The sequence below is a fragment of the Rutilus rutilus genome, assembly GCF_951802725.1.
Source record: "Rutilus rutilus genome assembly, chromosome: 16".
NCBI classification, from domain to species: Eukaryota; Metazoa; Chordata; class Actinopteri; order Cypriniformes; family Leuciscidae; genus Rutilus; species Rutilus rutilus.
In genome coordinates, this window is record NC_140224.1 from 28,746,405 (window position 1) to 28,762,836 (window position 16,432).

General features: G+C 37.8%; 1 protein-coding gene across 1 annotated transcript in view; it reads right to left on the reverse strand.

Annotated features, from left to right (window-relative positions):
- The window catches only part of myo15b (myosin XVB), a gene marked incomplete at its 5' end in the record, with an annotated part of 33,373 nt that extends 17,961 nt beyond the window's left edge, over positions 1-15,412 (reverse strand). Inside the window, 32 exons of the mRNA XM_084434602.1 lie at positions 128-246; positions 345-518; positions 896-968; positions 1,133-1,302; positions 1,738-1,973; positions 2,065-2,160; positions 2,317-2,441; positions 3,146-3,203; positions 3,299-3,361; positions 5,884-5,974; positions 6,077-6,252; positions 6,360-6,474; positions 7,290-7,414; positions 7,513-7,558; positions 7,731-7,876; positions 8,138-8,215; positions 8,315-8,440; positions 8,701-8,832; positions 9,416-9,511; positions 9,676-9,799; positions 9,879-9,937; positions 10,786-10,899; positions 11,002-11,163; positions 11,250-11,363; positions 11,439-11,502; positions 11,587-11,690; positions 11,779-11,872; positions 12,077-12,151; positions 12,299-12,408; positions 12,495-12,558; positions 12,718-12,782; positions 13,016-15,412. Coding sequence (XP_084290728.1) covers positions 128-246; positions 345-518; positions 896-968; positions 1,133-1,302; positions 1,738-1,973; positions 2,065-2,160; positions 2,317-2,441; positions 3,146-3,203; positions 3,299-3,361; positions 5,884-5,974; positions 6,077-6,252; positions 6,360-6,474; positions 7,290-7,414; positions 7,513-7,558; positions 7,731-7,876; positions 8,138-8,215; positions 8,315-8,440; positions 8,701-8,832; positions 9,416-9,511; positions 9,676-9,799; positions 9,879-9,937; positions 10,786-10,899; positions 11,002-11,163; positions 11,250-11,363; positions 11,439-11,502; positions 11,587-11,690; positions 11,779-11,872; positions 12,077-12,151; positions 12,299-12,408; positions 12,495-12,558; positions 12,718-12,782; positions 13,016-15,412 — 5,791 coding nt within the window. The remainder of the gene's footprint in view (positions 1-127; positions 247-344; positions 519-895; positions 969-1,132; positions 1,303-1,737; positions 1,974-2,064; positions 2,161-2,316; positions 2,442-3,145; positions 3,204-3,298; positions 3,362-5,883; positions 5,975-6,076; positions 6,253-6,359; positions 6,475-7,289; positions 7,415-7,512; positions 7,559-7,730; positions 7,877-8,137; positions 8,216-8,314; positions 8,441-8,700; positions 8,833-9,415; positions 9,512-9,675; positions 9,800-9,878; positions 9,938-10,785; positions 10,900-11,001; positions 11,164-11,249; positions 11,364-11,438; positions 11,503-11,586; positions 11,691-11,778; positions 11,873-12,076; positions 12,152-12,298; positions 12,409-12,494; positions 12,559-12,717; positions 12,783-13,015) is intronic.
- Positions 15,413-16,432: the final 1,020 nt, after the last annotated feature.

The window sequence follows — 16,432 nt, forward strand, 5'->3', positions numbered from 1 at the left end:
AGTTTCCAACCCTCATACTGTAGCTTTCATTCACTTTGATTTCTTTGATCATCCCTCTGCAAAGCTATGTTACAGAGCAATGACTCAGAATTCACTCCCATTTTCCTTGTAATGGTTGGACACTCACCCTGGGATGTGGAAGAGGGTTCATAGGTGTCCCATGGAGATGCTTCAAAGGAGGGGAGACCAGGGGCCTGCATAGGGGGAGCAGGTGGTATAAAGTCATCCAGGTCTGTGGTTGCCATCCTGACAACAAGAGAAAATGGATTAATAGAAGGAATTAAACTATAATTTCACAGACTCTTTTGATTGAACTGTCAGCTTCGATTCCCACAGAGGCGTACCTGTCGCTTGCGTCACTAAACAGGTAATCGGTTTGAGTAGGTGGGTGACCCAGGGGCACATCAGCCTCCACTCCAGCCAGGAGATCCATGACAAAGTCACAGCCTGCCAGGTCGGTCCAGCCCTCCCCAGCCAACAGAGACACAGACCAACCCTGTGTAGCTTCAGTCAGACCTCTGACAGAAAGAAATATGACATTAATATTTTGTTGTATGAATATCTGAACATGCAATATATCAAAAGAACAGAGTCTGATTCAATAAACTTAATTATACAAAAACATTAAAAAAAATATTTCAACAAAGTCAGGAAACACAGTATCTTGAATTCATTTTAACATACAGAGTTTTACATGGTTAAACGTTTGAGAATGTATTACAATGGTATAATATTTAAATAAACTTGTTTTGTCACAATACAAAATATCTTAAAGGTTGTACAAAATAGGCCTATTTTCTTTATGTTAAAAAATATTTGGGGAGAAATATGACTTGGTTGTTTAAAAAGTAAATAATTCATCCACAAAAAAAAAAAAAAAAACATTTTTATCTACCTGTAGCTAAGAAGCCAATAAGCCAGTTGTTCCCCTGTGGTCCAAGACTCCACCTCCACAGTTAACCTTTCCTCTAAAAAACAAAAACAGTAAACATCATCAAATAAACTCAATACTCTCACAACACATTTACAACATATTTAATATAATTTACTCTCTTGGAATGAGCAGTGCAACTGGGAACCCAGTAGTTACTCCAGTTATCAGGTAAAAAAAAAAAAAAACTGCAATCCTCACCAATGAAAGTGTTGACCTCCACCACCATCTTTCCCTTTCTCTGATTGGCTGTCCACTCAAGTTGACTCGGAGGGTGCTGCCTGCAGGCAGGAGAGGGGAGCTGGAGGGATGTGAGGAGCTTGTGCTGGCACAGAGAGCGGTACTCCCCTGGACCCCGGTCGGACACATACCTGACAATCATTAAAACACAATATTTTTCATTTTGAAGAAATGACTTCTGTCTGCCACTATTTATCTATTGATCAATATGGAATTTGACTTTCTAATTCCATCATATTTCAATGGGACAATCCGTCCAGTTTATTTAGGAAATGTTCATTTGAATAATAAATCAATGGCAACGTTGTATCAGTCTGCAGTGATTTAAGTCAATAACCTTCTACTTTAGTAGACATGTAGTTGTAAATGCAAGCAAATTTCTGCTTAATACAGGCTAAAAGTGTTAGTACAATTTCTCAACAAGTAGATAATGTGGAATGTTAAATTATGATGAATGTGAACCAATCCCTAAGGTGACTTTTTTTTCCCAAGCAATAAAAATAGAAAAATCGCCCTGTTCTAAAGACCACTATTTTGGGTTTGTGACACTATGACTGAAGACATACTTGAGCAAGGGTTTCTCCAGGGCAGGAGATGGTGTGAAGGCACTCAGACAGCAGGCCAGGAGCAACCAGCCCCGCAGGGCACTCTCCTCTTTATCCCCGTCCCAAGTGAGGTAGACCAGTTGGGATAGAATCTCATCTCGCATGCTAGGCCGAGTTTGGCTCTTCTCCACAATGTAGTTCCCCAACATCTGCTCTTGCCAGCCAATCAGATCCGAGTCGCCTGTGAAACGCAGGATCTAAGGAAGAGCATAGATTAGGAAGGATTAGTTTAAATTCGAACATTTCATACCCGGTTAAAGATTTATGTTGTAGATTTATTGTACTGACCAGTTTATAGATTTCAAGAGCTGTACGGGCATCATCAGGGTCCAGAGATGTCAAAGGCTTCTGAAGTGGGTAACCCTGCGGCTGGCACCATCCGTCCTAATGGAGATAAAAACAGATAATTGATGTAACACATTCATTAAACAGATTCACATATATGACAATTATATATTAAGTGGAAGACCGTAAAACTAAGAAGGAACTTTGCATGTTTGTCATGTTCTAAACTGGTGAAACTTCACATTAACAGCTTACCTTCAGGACTGTGTTGGCATATTGGGAGAAAGGGTGTCTGTCAATGTCTAGGGGCAATGAGAGGTTGTGTTCTGCTTTGACCTTTGGCAGAGATACTTCAGTCACCCCTGATCCTTGAGGACGCCCTAAAAGGTATCATTGTAAAATGTGAAAAAACAAAACAAAACAAAACATGGAATACGAATATATCATTATGGTTTTACTTATGTTGATCACCAGTCACTTAAGCACAGTTTTTTACAAAAGGCAATGCAGTGAAATTACATCCAGTACTTAAGACAGGTGAACTTGATATGAACATTGTCAATGATCAGTCTAAAACAGGCTACTGTTCAACCGTTGTGGGTCAGTACGACTTTTTAAAAGAAATGAATGCTTTTATTTAGCAAGGATGCATTAAATTGATCAAAATGATAGTTGAGACATTTATAATGTTACAAAAGATTTCTGTTTCAAATAATTGATTTTCTTTCTATTTATCAAAGAATCCTGAGTTATTTTAAAATGCAATAATATTTTCACAATATTACCGTATTTACAGCGTTTTGATCAAATAAATGCAGCTTTGGTGAGCATAAGATGCTGATTAATTTCATAATTAACCACCGTTCAGTTTAACATACAGAGTTTTACATGGTCAAACCATTGAGAAAATTGTGAACAGGTTGCTTTTCATCAGTTAATTTTAGCCACATTTAATAAATATGGAAACCTTTTTACAGTTAAAGCGTTTTTTTTTTTGACTAATTACTTAGACTTTTAACTGAGCAATATATATATTCAATAATATCAGCTCTTTTTATAAGTTACCAAGTAGCAAGGACCTCACCTGCTGCACTGCGTAATCTGGCCGACAGTTCTGCCGGGATCTCCAATATTCCCACATCCTTTAGGAAAAAATATAGTATTTTATTCTATAACCAGGCGCTGAGATCTTGAGCACAAAAGTCGAAAGAAAACAAAAGTGAAAAGAGTTTCTCACCATCTCTGAAGAGGAATATGTAGGTTTTGCTGCGTCCTTCACTCTGGTTCTATCACTATGTTCCTAATAAATTCAAAATACAAAAAAAGTTTTTTTTAAAGGTTTAACATTAAGTTACCCTCAGTCCATTCCCCCATTGTAGTGTTTCCTTCCATCTTGACCGAAAAACGGGACATTAATTTTGTAAAGCTTTTCCACTCATTGATTCTATTACCTGTCCACGGCATTGTATGAAAAGGTAAACAGAACTATTCTTAGCAGCTGGGCACCTTTTATATCCCAGGAAGACCGTCCCTTGACTCGCTCCTCCCCAAACAATGGAATTACATGAAATACGAGTCACCAAACCCATTTTTTATCTTATCATCAAGTTTTATCATTATGTTTGATTGGCCTTTTCTGTTTTGTGTATCATTGTTGCCATTAGTGCAGAAACCAAACACCTTTTAAAAAAGGCCTGATTTGCACATATTGTAGGAATAAATCTGGGAATATTGTGGGGTGTTGACACCAGATATGCTTTGCTTTTTCCAGTGAACCTTTTTATCTTAAATAAACTTTTATCGGATAAGCAAAAATATAACCACACAATGCTGAATGAGGATCACGTGTCAAACCACTCACCAAATGCATAATAATTACTACAAAGTGATTTGACAGCAGAGTACATGACAGCTCAGAAGGACATAGTCCAAACTGTATAAAACAATGGTAGGTAACAAGGAAACAGAAATGAAAGTAGCAGGTTATATAACTTAGTGGATCATTTAAATATTACACTACCAGTCAAAGGTTTGGACTGAATTTGTGTTTCTGATGAACATAAATATTTTAATTAAATAATGTATCAGTTTTGCACCCATGATGTACTTGACGAAGACTGAGAAAGTGTGGAGGGCTGTCATCTAGAATTTGAGAAACCTCAAAATATTTTGACATTACTTCCATTTGTGTTGTTTAATAGTTTTAATAACTTTACTATTATTCTACAATATTGAAAATAGTAGACGGCATCCTCAGGATTTTTGTCTTGGTTTCCAGCACAAATATCTAAACATTCTTAGTCAAGATACATTAACACCGTCCTTGAGAAGCAAATTAACTTAAGAGATTAAGAATGAATTAAAACTTAATTGAGTTTATGTTTAAAACAAGGCAAAATATCTGCCAATGTGATCAGAAAAATAACCTTGGTTTCCCTTTGAATATTAAGCTGACTTTTCTGACCCCACTGGCAGATATTTTTCTTATTTTTTAAGAATAAACTTTTTTTCAGAAAACAAGACTTAATATCATAAGTCATTTTGCCTCTCAAGTAAATGAATGTTGATTTAAGAATGTTTAGATATTTGTACTTGAAAACAAAATGTTGAGTAAGAAAATAATAGTTTGAGGTGTAATAATAAAGAATGGATAGGTAAATCTAATCGAACATATTCAGACATACATTTAAAAGATTTGAAAGTACATTTTTAGAAACAAATCTTAAAGTCTTACATGTACATTACTGATGTAATCTCTATTTTCCACCCTGAATTCTCTCTGTATCATTAATCTTTCTGTTTGCTATTGGCATTTGTAATATGGATAAATATTAAACACTACCTACCTAGGGCGATATTAAAACAAACGTAGCAGTCCCCATGTAAAGTGCTCTTTCACTTGTGAAATTGTTTGAAATCCAAACAGAAAAGAAGTGCCGCTTAGGTGGGTCTTGGCAGAAATGAGAAAAAGAAAGTGAGGGAAAAGTAGAGAGACAATCTGGGATCAAAGATAAAAGGGCAGGTAGGCGGGTGGAGCTCACGTCATCTAACTGTGACATTTGTTGCGATTGTAAACACTCTTAAATGTCCCATGATGCATTAGAGAGACCAAACATGCTACATGAATCAGAGTATAAAGATAATTCTTTTTTTATTTTCATTGCGTATGGTTAGTTTTTTTTTTTTTTTACAAGCAGTTGTAATGTTATGTATATATGTTTTGTTTCATGAATACAAATAAGTAAATAAATAAAACAATTTAAAATGAAATTTGAATTATTTTCCTATAGAGGTTGTGCAATAGAAAACTATGTGTGCCATTTCAAAAGCAATAAATTATATTTCACCATCTCATGAGTTCACTCAGCATACAAACGGGTTCAAAGTCCTTCCAAAGAGTAAAATATATAATACTCAATTATTACTCATGAGTTCACACTCTTATGTAATGTATGACAGGCATAAGCCCAGAGGCAGTAATCAATGAGACACTTATGACTAACTTAGAAATGTATTTGACTGTCATTGCATTAGATGAGAAAATATAAAGCCAGTTGGCATTAATTAATTCATTGATTGATATAACATTTCATTCTTTTGTATGGGACAGTAAGGCTGATATTTACCGTATCGTATTAGCTGTCATATTTTAATAAAGTGGTTTTGGTCATTGCCTAGCTATGGCCACATAGGTAAACAGCTGAAATAGTGAAGCGTCTGTATTTGTATGTGTGCAAATTAAGCAAAGAAGAAGCCATATAGACAAAGGTCGAAGAATAGAAAGAGCTACAGATAGATGGAGGGAAAGATAAAAGCTCTCACTCTCCAATGACGTCTCTTAATGGTGTCTCTGGTGATCATCATAGCTGCCCAGAACTGAGTGAAGGACTGTTTCAGTTTCTTGTAGTACTTCCTGTCACAGAAAGAGGGTGCCATTGTTTCACATTCAGTGACAGATTAACTTTTATTTTATCATGCTCTTAAAGCTGATCAGATATGAAATCTCTGCACATACCGGGCTTGGTGGCCCCTGATGTGGGACTGGAGGACGATAGCCTTTTGTTTAAAGAAACGGAAGTTTCTTCGGCAGATGAAGCCACGAATGTTCCTCTGGATGGTGACCGCTGCCCATGTTTGGGTGCTACTCCATTTTTCCTCCACTCGCTGGAACAGAGTCTCCTTCATAAACACCTGTGTGTGTTCACATTAAGGGGGAAAATTTGAGGGTGGGATCTTTAGTGTCATGATAGTCAGAGTCAGAATAATCCAGGCTGAGGGAAAAAGTGATGTTACTGTACCTTAGTGAGTCCAAGCTGGTACTGGCCTTCCTCTGCTCCTACAGTCTCCAGTAAAGTCACTACTTGCTCTTCACAAGACTGGTTTTCTGGTCTCTGGGCTAATAACACACCATACCTGAAATTAGACACAGAGACAGTGCTAGAAAATGGACCCATAAAAATGGAGGAAATTATGAGGAAGAGAAGGTATAGTTTTGCCTATTTTCTAATGTATCTGCACTCAGGGTTCCCACACGTTTTGACCAATAAAATATGAACTTCTATGATGTTTCTATGATTTTTTCAGCTGTATCTTTATATGTTAGTGTATAATATTATAAAGCAGAACACAACTACTTAAAAACAATTACATAATACAGTATAATATATTATAAATATTTATATATATTCACTATAGTAATTTTCCATGATTTTTTATATTTTATAAATTCCAATTACTTAAAAAAAAATGTAGCGGCTAAAAAAATCACAGAAATAAATTACATATTACAATATATTTATTTTTATATATATATATATATATATACACACACATTTAAAAACAAACATAAAAAACGTAAAAAATATTTGTATGTTTTTCATGACTGCTATAATCTTGTATACGTAATTCACAGAATAAGCTAATATTATTGGAAAGTTTTTTTTTTATTAAATATATTAATACTTGCTGCATGGGTGTTCTAAGTGGTTGCTAGGGCATTGATATGCTGTTGCTAAGGTGTTCTGGGTGATTTTATTATGTTGCTGTGTGGCTGCTAGTTGATCACTAGGCTGTTTGGGATACCTAGTTGAATCATATATAAAAGTAATAACAGTCCTCTACTCAATATGTTATCATTATGTCTCATGCAAACAAAGATGGTGATGTTTGACTGATAGACCACTAATAATATATTTTAATGTCATAGAGATTCTATCATAGTGTGCTACCTCTCCATGAACAGAGCAAAGGGGATGCGAATCGGAAATCCTTCTTTTCGTATGTGAATGGTCTCCAGTATCCCTCCATGCCTCAGCTGTGTGGCTATGTAGTCTACATCAAATATCCCTGGAAGCTGAAACCACACAAAAACATCAAACCGAGGTCCACCAATACAGTTGTGCTTGATAAACTGATACACAGAATGATGTGTATTTTGTCAACTTAAATTACCTTAACATAGTTGGGCTTAAAGCATCGTATGAATGTAGTTTTACACCTTTAAAGAAAAAACAGAAAGAATAAACAGACAGAATCAAATCATCTGTACTGTATTCTCACAATGAACCACTACATAACTGAATGACAATACCAAATGTCCTGTGTACAACAAATACAGCAGTCCATTCATACAAAATATTGCAGAATAAATAATTGTGACAATTGCCGACCTCTCCAAACGAGTGGTGAGCTCTAGAAGTGACTGCTGGAAGTGAGCAGCTACCGTTGTCATCTGATTTCTGTAACCTCTTGTTCTTCCCAGCTCTTTCTGTTGGACATGACGCTCCTGAACCTTCCGGAAGAGACCTGACACCATCTACACAGACAAGAAAACACACTCCTATTACCTGTTACAGGTTTTTGTTACCAAACATTAGTCCTTTAAAACTTAATGAGACCTAAAGTTTGCATAAATGATATCAGTTGTTGCTAACTCTTTTGTTTTGTCTGGATGTGTTGACAGTCTCATGAATATATAATAGTGGACATATTACTGTTTCTTGCGATCTTGACACATCACAAATCACTGAGGATGGTGTGAAGTGAGCTTCCATGAGCACAAATGAGATGAATTTACCTGTGAACGACTGCGGGCAAAAAGCTCTAATACTTCAGGCCGAAACTGGTCATGATTTTTATTTAGAAAGTTGTGCACCTGGTGTGGAAAAACAAAATGAGCGACTCTTACGTGGAATAATCAGGACAATCACGTGGCATGAATACAAAATTTTGTGAATGCTCAGATCAGGCTTGCCTGGTACGTGACAGCTCCGGCATAGTGATATATTGTGAACACTGGCAGAGGAATTTTGGGCTTGGTGTAGTAGGGACTGTTGCCATGGTGATAGTGACATTTTTGCAAGAATGTGTGGTCTGTAGCCTGTGACAAAAAAAAGAGGAAGAGAGAGCGGCAAAGAAAAGAGAACAGTGGACAAAGATGGCCCATAAATCCATTGTAGTATAAAATTCATTTGCATCTGAATCAACAATGAGTCGTTTTGGTGACAATTCAAGTTTTATGATATTTAAAATCACATTAGACACATATAAGTATATAATTCCGTCACTGAGCTGTAGTATAAGAGTTCAAAAGTATATTGACTGAAATGTCTCTGGCTTGAAGCTGAAATGTGAAGTTACTTGAGGAAGGCAAGTCTGGTCATCCAGGATGCGAAGAATACCATATGGCCGTGCTGAGATCAGATCCAGACAGCCATTAGAGTCTTCCAGAACTATTGGATACCACTGGATCTGTTCTGCACTGTATTCCTCCTAACACAAACACACCCAGCAAACCATTTGTTTTATTTTGTTCAGTCCCTTTAAGTATTCATGATTTCCATTCTTATCTGGCAAGCCATATTTAGGGTATATTTAAATATACATATTAGGCTACTATATACATATTAAAGGGATAGTTGACCCAAAAAATAATTGACTCACCCTCAAGTTGTTCCAAAACTGTATGAGTTTCTTTCTTCTGATGCACACAATATAAGATATTTTAAAGAATGTTGTAATCAAACAGTTGACGGTAGCCATTAACTTCCATAGTAAGAAAAAAATACTATGGAAGTCAGTGGCTAACGTCTACTCTGGTTACCAACATTCTTTAAAATGTCGTCTTTTGTGTTCAACAGAAGAAAGAAACGTATACAGGTTTGGAAAAACTTGAGGGTGAGTTAATGATGACAGATTTTTCCCTTTTGGGTGAACTATCCCTTTAAAACTTGTTCCCTTCAAGGTTCAGATTGAATCTCCTCAGGATATTAATATTTTCATACTTGGTCTCTAAAGTTGGAGAAAAAAAGAGTGGAAAAAAAATTGTCAATATGATTGCTGAGGACAAACTGACCTGCTCTTGGGCCACCAGGGCTTTGTTCACAAACTGTTGCAGCTGCTCGTTGGCAAAGTTTATGCACAGCTGCTCAAAACTGTTCACACTCAAGTCCTGTAATACACATTTGTTTAGTGCTCTCCCACAGACTTCATAGGCTTACTATATTTATTTAAAAGGCTTAACAGGTGGGAATTCAGTGCCACTATGCACAAATGCTTCAGCTATAAATAAAAAAAAATAAAAAAAAAGCCAGGTCATAACAAGGGACAGGATACCTCAAAGCCGTATATATCCACAATGCCGACGGTGCTGTCCATCTCTGTGGGGATCAACCAGTCATTGATGCGTTCAAGAATCCAGTCAAACAGCACAGAATACAGCGTCTTGCCAATGGCATCTCTGAATCAATAGCAATCTGTAAATATTCCTCGACTACGTGATGTAATTTAATAATTTCAATAACATTTAATCATCTAACCTGGATTCAATGGCACTTTCCACAGATAGAGGGCAGTAGATCCTATCATAAGTTGTTTCCTGCGGAAACAAATTAGGACATATTTCTATTGTGTTGAAGGAATATTCTAGGTTGAAAACATGCTGTGAAGGAAATCTGAGGCTTATGATTTTATAAAAGCACTTACTCTACTCTTCAAAAGTTTGAGGTTGGTAAGGTTAACGTTTTTGAAAGATTATGCTAAAAAAAAAATGCTAAAAATGGCTGCATTTATTTGATCAAAATGCAGTAAAAACAGTAATATTTTTATCATTTTAATAACTGTTGTCTATTTTAATATATTTTAACGTGTAGTTTATTACTGTGATGGCAAAGCAGATTTTTTCATCATTCTAAAATGCTGATTTGGTGCTCAGGAAACATTTCTTATTACTAATGTAATATTTTTGTGGAAACCGTGATAACCTGATTTTCAGGATTCTTTTATGGAAAGAAATTTCAAAAGAACAGCATTTATTTTAAATAGAAGATTTTATGTAACAATGTAACAGTCTTCTTTACTGACATTTTTTCATAATTTTAATGCATTCACTCATTTTTCACACTAAGCTTGTTTCACATGTTAACATGTGTATTGTTTATGTGGTGTGACTATGTTATTGACACAAGGAGCATTTTATTACGGAGTAAATGTTTACAGATTGGCTCCATTCACCTCCATTATAGATGCCTCACTGTAACCTATTTTTTGCTTTTATTTAAAGAATAGAAGGGATGAGTGGAAATTAATTGATGTGGTGTTATACATTATGCCACAAATGCTGTCAACTGAGCTTAACTTGTTAGAAACCCAAAATATTCCTTTAAGTCTGAGGGCATGAGAAGAAACAAATGTGTATTTGGATAAGAATGCGCGTGAGTTGCTTACAGTCACCCGGTGTGTGATGACTGTCTGTAAGGCCTCTGCGGACACCTGCAAGAGGTTTCCCACTCTCCGAGCCTCAGCTTCACTAAAAATACGGGCGACCTCAAACGATTCACTCTAATTTTGTGAAAAGACAAACACACACACACACACAGCTTATCGTATACATATTTTAAAGGGTCCAACATCCTAAAATTGTCCATGAAAGGGCAACCACACCTCATAGGAGCTAAAGCAAATGTTGCCCAGCTGCAGGATTGATGACAGAATGCCCCAAATGGTTGCTAGTTGATCTGCATGCAAACCAATTGTCTCCAAGCAGTGAACCAAGAGCAGGAAGCCTTGCTTGTCATGCTTCCCTTGTAGCTCACAAGCCCTGCCCTTAAAAAAGCATTCAAAACATGAATATTTAGAAATATTAGGAAAAAATATCAACAAAATGGGCTATTCATGGGCTTTTCTTTTACCTGGTTGAGGTAGAAGTATGTTTCAGCTCCTTGCAGGTAAAGATCCTGCTTGTCCCACTCATTCATCCCAGCCAACAGCTCATAAAACACATGGTAGTTTCTCTCCTCCTTAGCCTAAAAGAACACAGTTCCAGTCAATTCAATTATTTCAGATGTCCTAAAGTCCAAGCTAATGAATAAACATCTAACCTGGAAGACAATTCGTGATTTTTCAAGGAGATATTTTGACAAAGATGTCCCGACAACAACACCACTGAAAAAAGAAATGAAGATCATATCATGCTCATCTAATGCTCACTGCCACTTAAATCAGGCCAACAACATGCAGTACACTTACTGGCATATGTGGATGTGTATGTACTTTCCAAATCGGCTAGAGTTGTTGTTCAGTATAGTCTTGGCATTACCAAAGCTCTCAAGAATGGGCAAAACATCCATTGGCTGATGAGAGGAAGATATTTCTTTGTTCTTTGAGTTTTCTATCTTATTATTGCTAAACTTTTTCATATGGAATAATAAATTGCTTTACCTGGCGTAATTTATCATTTCTGCCTTGATACATGGAACTCAGGTAGTGGACAATGAGCTTGGCAGCCTCTGTCTTGCCTGATCCACTTTGCCCACTGTTGAGACATTCACATTCATTCAATATAGGAATATGCAAATGTGTAATTGATAATGTACAGTTAGCTGGTCATTATAAATGTAAATTGCTATGTATCTGTCTATGTGCATGTATATGCATATGTTTGCGTATGTATGTACTGTATATGCATGTACAAATGTAAATCTATATGCATATGAATCATACCCATAATCCTCCTCACCTTATGATGATGCAGTGCTCCTGGGTGGTATTCTGAGATTGGCAAAAGGCAGCATCTGCTATGGCATATATATGACTGCAGGGACAGTGAAAATCAATCTTTCAACTTCATTGCTAATCTCTTATAAAAGAAAAAGAAAAACATAATTGCCTACTGCTCATATGGCAAAAAAAGATATCTATAGCCAAGCAATTCTTGAGTCCTCATAGTGAAAGCACTCACGGAGCATTATTGTGCTTCTCTTTACCCTGGTACTGCTGTCTCAGATCCTCAGTGTAGATGCTGAGAAGCTTGAAGGGGTTGATGGACAGAAGCATATTGCCAATATACGTCTGTTGGTTTCATAAAATGTTTTAATAAAGTTGAATTTGAGAAAGAAGAGCATATTCAATCGTATAGATGCGTAGGTAATGCATACATAAATGGAATCCCGATGAAATCGCTTCTTCAGATTCAGCAGAACAGAACTCTCACACACCTCTCTGGAAAAAGTTTTCATGTTTTAAAACAATTCAAACAAACTCAACATGTCATTTGATATGCAAATTAATGTTTTGTTCATATAATTCACTCTTTACTGCTGTGCCTTTTGTTTCCTAGACAGTTTACATGAGGAAATGTGCATCAGATGATTGACTCACTCCAGCTGTGCCAAATCTTCCACCTCATCCACCTCCACAGCTTGGCTGCTTCCTGGCATCATTACCTGAGGCACAAAGTAAAGGAAGCAGTGCAGATCTGTCACTGAGAGCCCCCAGTGGGCAGACATGTGGATAACACCCACACTCTTTCCCAGCTGACATCTTCTTTGATTCAAACAATAAACTTGTAGATATCACTGCATCCCTTATAACATCCCAAATATACACACAGGTTATTTGCAATTACAAATGAGTTCAACATCAAGAATTATGTAAATTATTTTGCAAAATATCGTACCTGTGTGCTGTTAAGTCTCTCCTCTAGCATTTTTTGGGTCGGATCTTCGGATTCCCATGGGCCTTTGTCATTATGGACTGGAATGACGGGAGCATGTTCATCATCTTGATACACTGTCCATTTAGTGAGCTTCTCCACCGTTTGATGGGGCAGGAGGTTCTCTGAACGCAGCCAGTCTTGAGGATCACCACACATCTGTTGAGTCTGAGCCCAGTGTAGCTCCATAGCGGAGGGCAAAAGACCCTCACCCATCAGCTCCGCCACCTCTCGATCTGCATCTTCCTCATAAGAAGGTTGCGTCACTCCATTCCTCCTTGTCTCGGATTCTGCTGATATATCTGCCTTCCTTATATTCCTCTCCACTTCTTTGCTCTGTCCCGTACTTACACCTTTAATCAAAGGTTTTGACATAGACAACTTGGTGATGTTTACTTGCGATCCCCCAAGTTTTCCCTTGGCGGCTTGTAATATACTTGTACCACCTTTGATCCCTAATATTGGCTCTTTGTTGTCTGCTTTGACCTCTGGCTGTCCCTCAGTCACTCGAGAGTTTGGACTGCTATTCTTATCACTTTCACCATCTTGAGTGTTTTTCTTGATGGACCTTAGTAGGCTAAGGTCTGGCTTGACTGGAAGAACCAGTCGGGCACCAGGCTTTGGTGGTTTATGCTCTGTGATGCCTCCATCGCCTGTGCTGGTGCTAGTGGATGGACTGGTGGCTTCCTTTGCCTTGTCAATTTTGTTCATCCTTGGGAACACAATTGCATATTTGGCATCTCCTGAGTTGGCCTTTTCCTCTACGTCTTGTGGAGATGAACAAGGCTCATCAAAAGAATCACACTGAGGATCAGCTGTAGCACCCTCATCTGTCTTGGAATCCTTTGAGGATGATACTTCCTTCTTTGATTTTCCACCACCTGCCATTTTCATAACCATCTTGTGTCGGATAAGACTCTTCTTTGACTTGGTACTACTACTCCTCTTCTTTAATACCAAAGCAGAGAGCCATTTTGAGACCCCAATCGCTTGGGTGACTGCCGATATCTTTCTTCGAACGTGAATGCTCTTTGGCATCTTCTTTTGAATCCATCCTGAGACACGCCGCAATGTCGTCATGCCTCTTTTCCGGGCCAATAAACGCTCTGTTGACTTTGAGGACATTTCTTCTTCAGGCTCAGCTGCATCTGGCACTATTTTCTCACATGCATCTTGTTTTGGTTCTTCAACAACGTCTACAGTGTCTTTTGAAGTTTCCTCTTTGGCGTTCTTGCTTTTATCATCTTTCCCTTTGCCTTTCATTGAAAATAGCCCACGAGATTGACTGTTCAACAATCCTTTTGGGCCTTTTGTTGGGCTTTCTTCCTGTTGATCTGCTTCCTCTGTCTTGGCAATTGCCTTTGTTTTACTTGCCAACTGTAGAATTTGAGACTTACCTTTAGTGGTGCCAACTTTAGAGAGAGCCATTCCTTTAATTTTGACTCCTTTTGAAGACACAGAACCTTCTTTAGGGTCTTCTCCTCTAGAAGGCCCCTTCTTTTGTAGTATCTTGGATTTTAACATCTTTTTCTGCCCCTGGAGGTGGACTGTCAGGTTTAGTGGTCCTGGTTTTGTTGATGAACGTGCCGTCTCTCCCTGTGTGCTCTCTTGCCCTGTATCACTCAGTACCTCTTCAGAGTCTATTTCTTCTAGTTCCTTCTCGGGTTCTACTATTTTACTTTCAGTAGGCACGTCAGAGTTGTCCTCGCTCACACTTTTATTCTCCTCTTCTTCTTCCTCCTTTTCTGTTTTTTTGTCTACATCTGACAGCTCTTCTTCACCACTTAATACACTTGCGTCTGTCTCATCAGTGTCCTCGATGCAATCTGACCCCTCCTTCTTGTCATCCTTACCTTCTTCATCACTCTCTTGCTCTGAGGTCTCTGCTTTCTCGCTCTCTGATTCATCCTCTTCGGTATCTACTACTTTAGCACCTCCCCTTGTACCTTTTGCAGGAGTTTTGGCTAGACTTTTTTTCTGGTCAGGTTTTGATTTGACAGCTTTCCCAGCTCTCCCTCTTACCATATTGCCATTGGTAACCTTAGCAGGTAAGATTTTGCCATTTTGCTTTTTAGCTTTGGCTATTTGCCTAGAGGTCTCTATCTCTTCCTCTGGTGGTGCCTCGGTTTGGTTACTCTTTCCAGTTTTCTTCTCTTTATCTTTTTTGTTCTTCCCTTTCCCAGCTATCTCTTCCTTTACAGATTTATCACCTTTTCCTTTCCCAATTTCATTATTATTTGAGAGAATTTGAGATCCAGTCTTTCCTCCTTTTTTCAGGGGAATTGATTCTTTTTTGTCTGTCTTTCCTGCCACTGCTTTTTGCTTCCCTCTAGCCCTGGCAGGGGATTTGGCTGGAGGCATGATTCTGGGTCAAAGTAACCTCACTGGTCCTCTTTCTGACTTTCCCCCTCAATGTCAAGACATTTCTTCAATGACCTAAGAATACTAAAATATTTTCAAAGATTAGAAGATCTGTGTCAGGAAGGTACTCCAAAACCGTAATATCATTGTGCTAATGCTTTTTGTTACTTTTTTTTTTTTTTTACTTTTGTGCAGGTCTAGTGAAACTGATGCATATCAGCAACCTTAACTACCATGGGTGGAGATCATGTGTCATGTCTTTCAACTAAAGTGCAAGGTGTACCTGACCTAATGGTCACCATTAGGACTAGGTTTCAGACATTTAGCTCTTCACTCTCAATAATGCCAATTGGATTAGATATAGACAGATAAAGACAGTTTAACAAGATACTTCCAAGCACTCAATTACAATTTCTTTTTTAGAAGAAATTACAACATAAAATTAGAAATGGCCATTGATTCTTAAATCAAATGACCATTAACAACCAGAACAAACAAAAAACTTACTACAGGCATTCATCTCTGTACTACCGAATGACTTACCTGTCTTCTTAGGTAAATATGTGGCACTGAGGGGGTCTGGTGAGTATTTCTGCTAGTCCCAAACACTCCATGGATTGATTCTGGTACTAGACTCAAACACCAACACAGTCTCTCGGACAAACACACACACACACACACACACACACACACACAGGTACGCACAAACTTTCAAGGGCTGTAGTGAATAATTTATATTTGAAGGCACACCATACAGTTATGCCCATTCATATCGGCAGCTGCTGAACAGACGGTGGAAAGGTGAGAGGCTTCACTGCAAGGGTGACAAAAGGTGTTGATACATTAGAGAGCAAGAGAAAGATACTAACAGATGCTCACACATTTACAAAGAAATTCCAGAAGACATTCCGTCACAAACTTTTCAGATAAGTCTGTTAAGGTTTCTTTCTCCATCAAGATCTAGATAAGTGACAAAACACAAACACACACAACCATAGACGTAATGATTTTTATACTGTA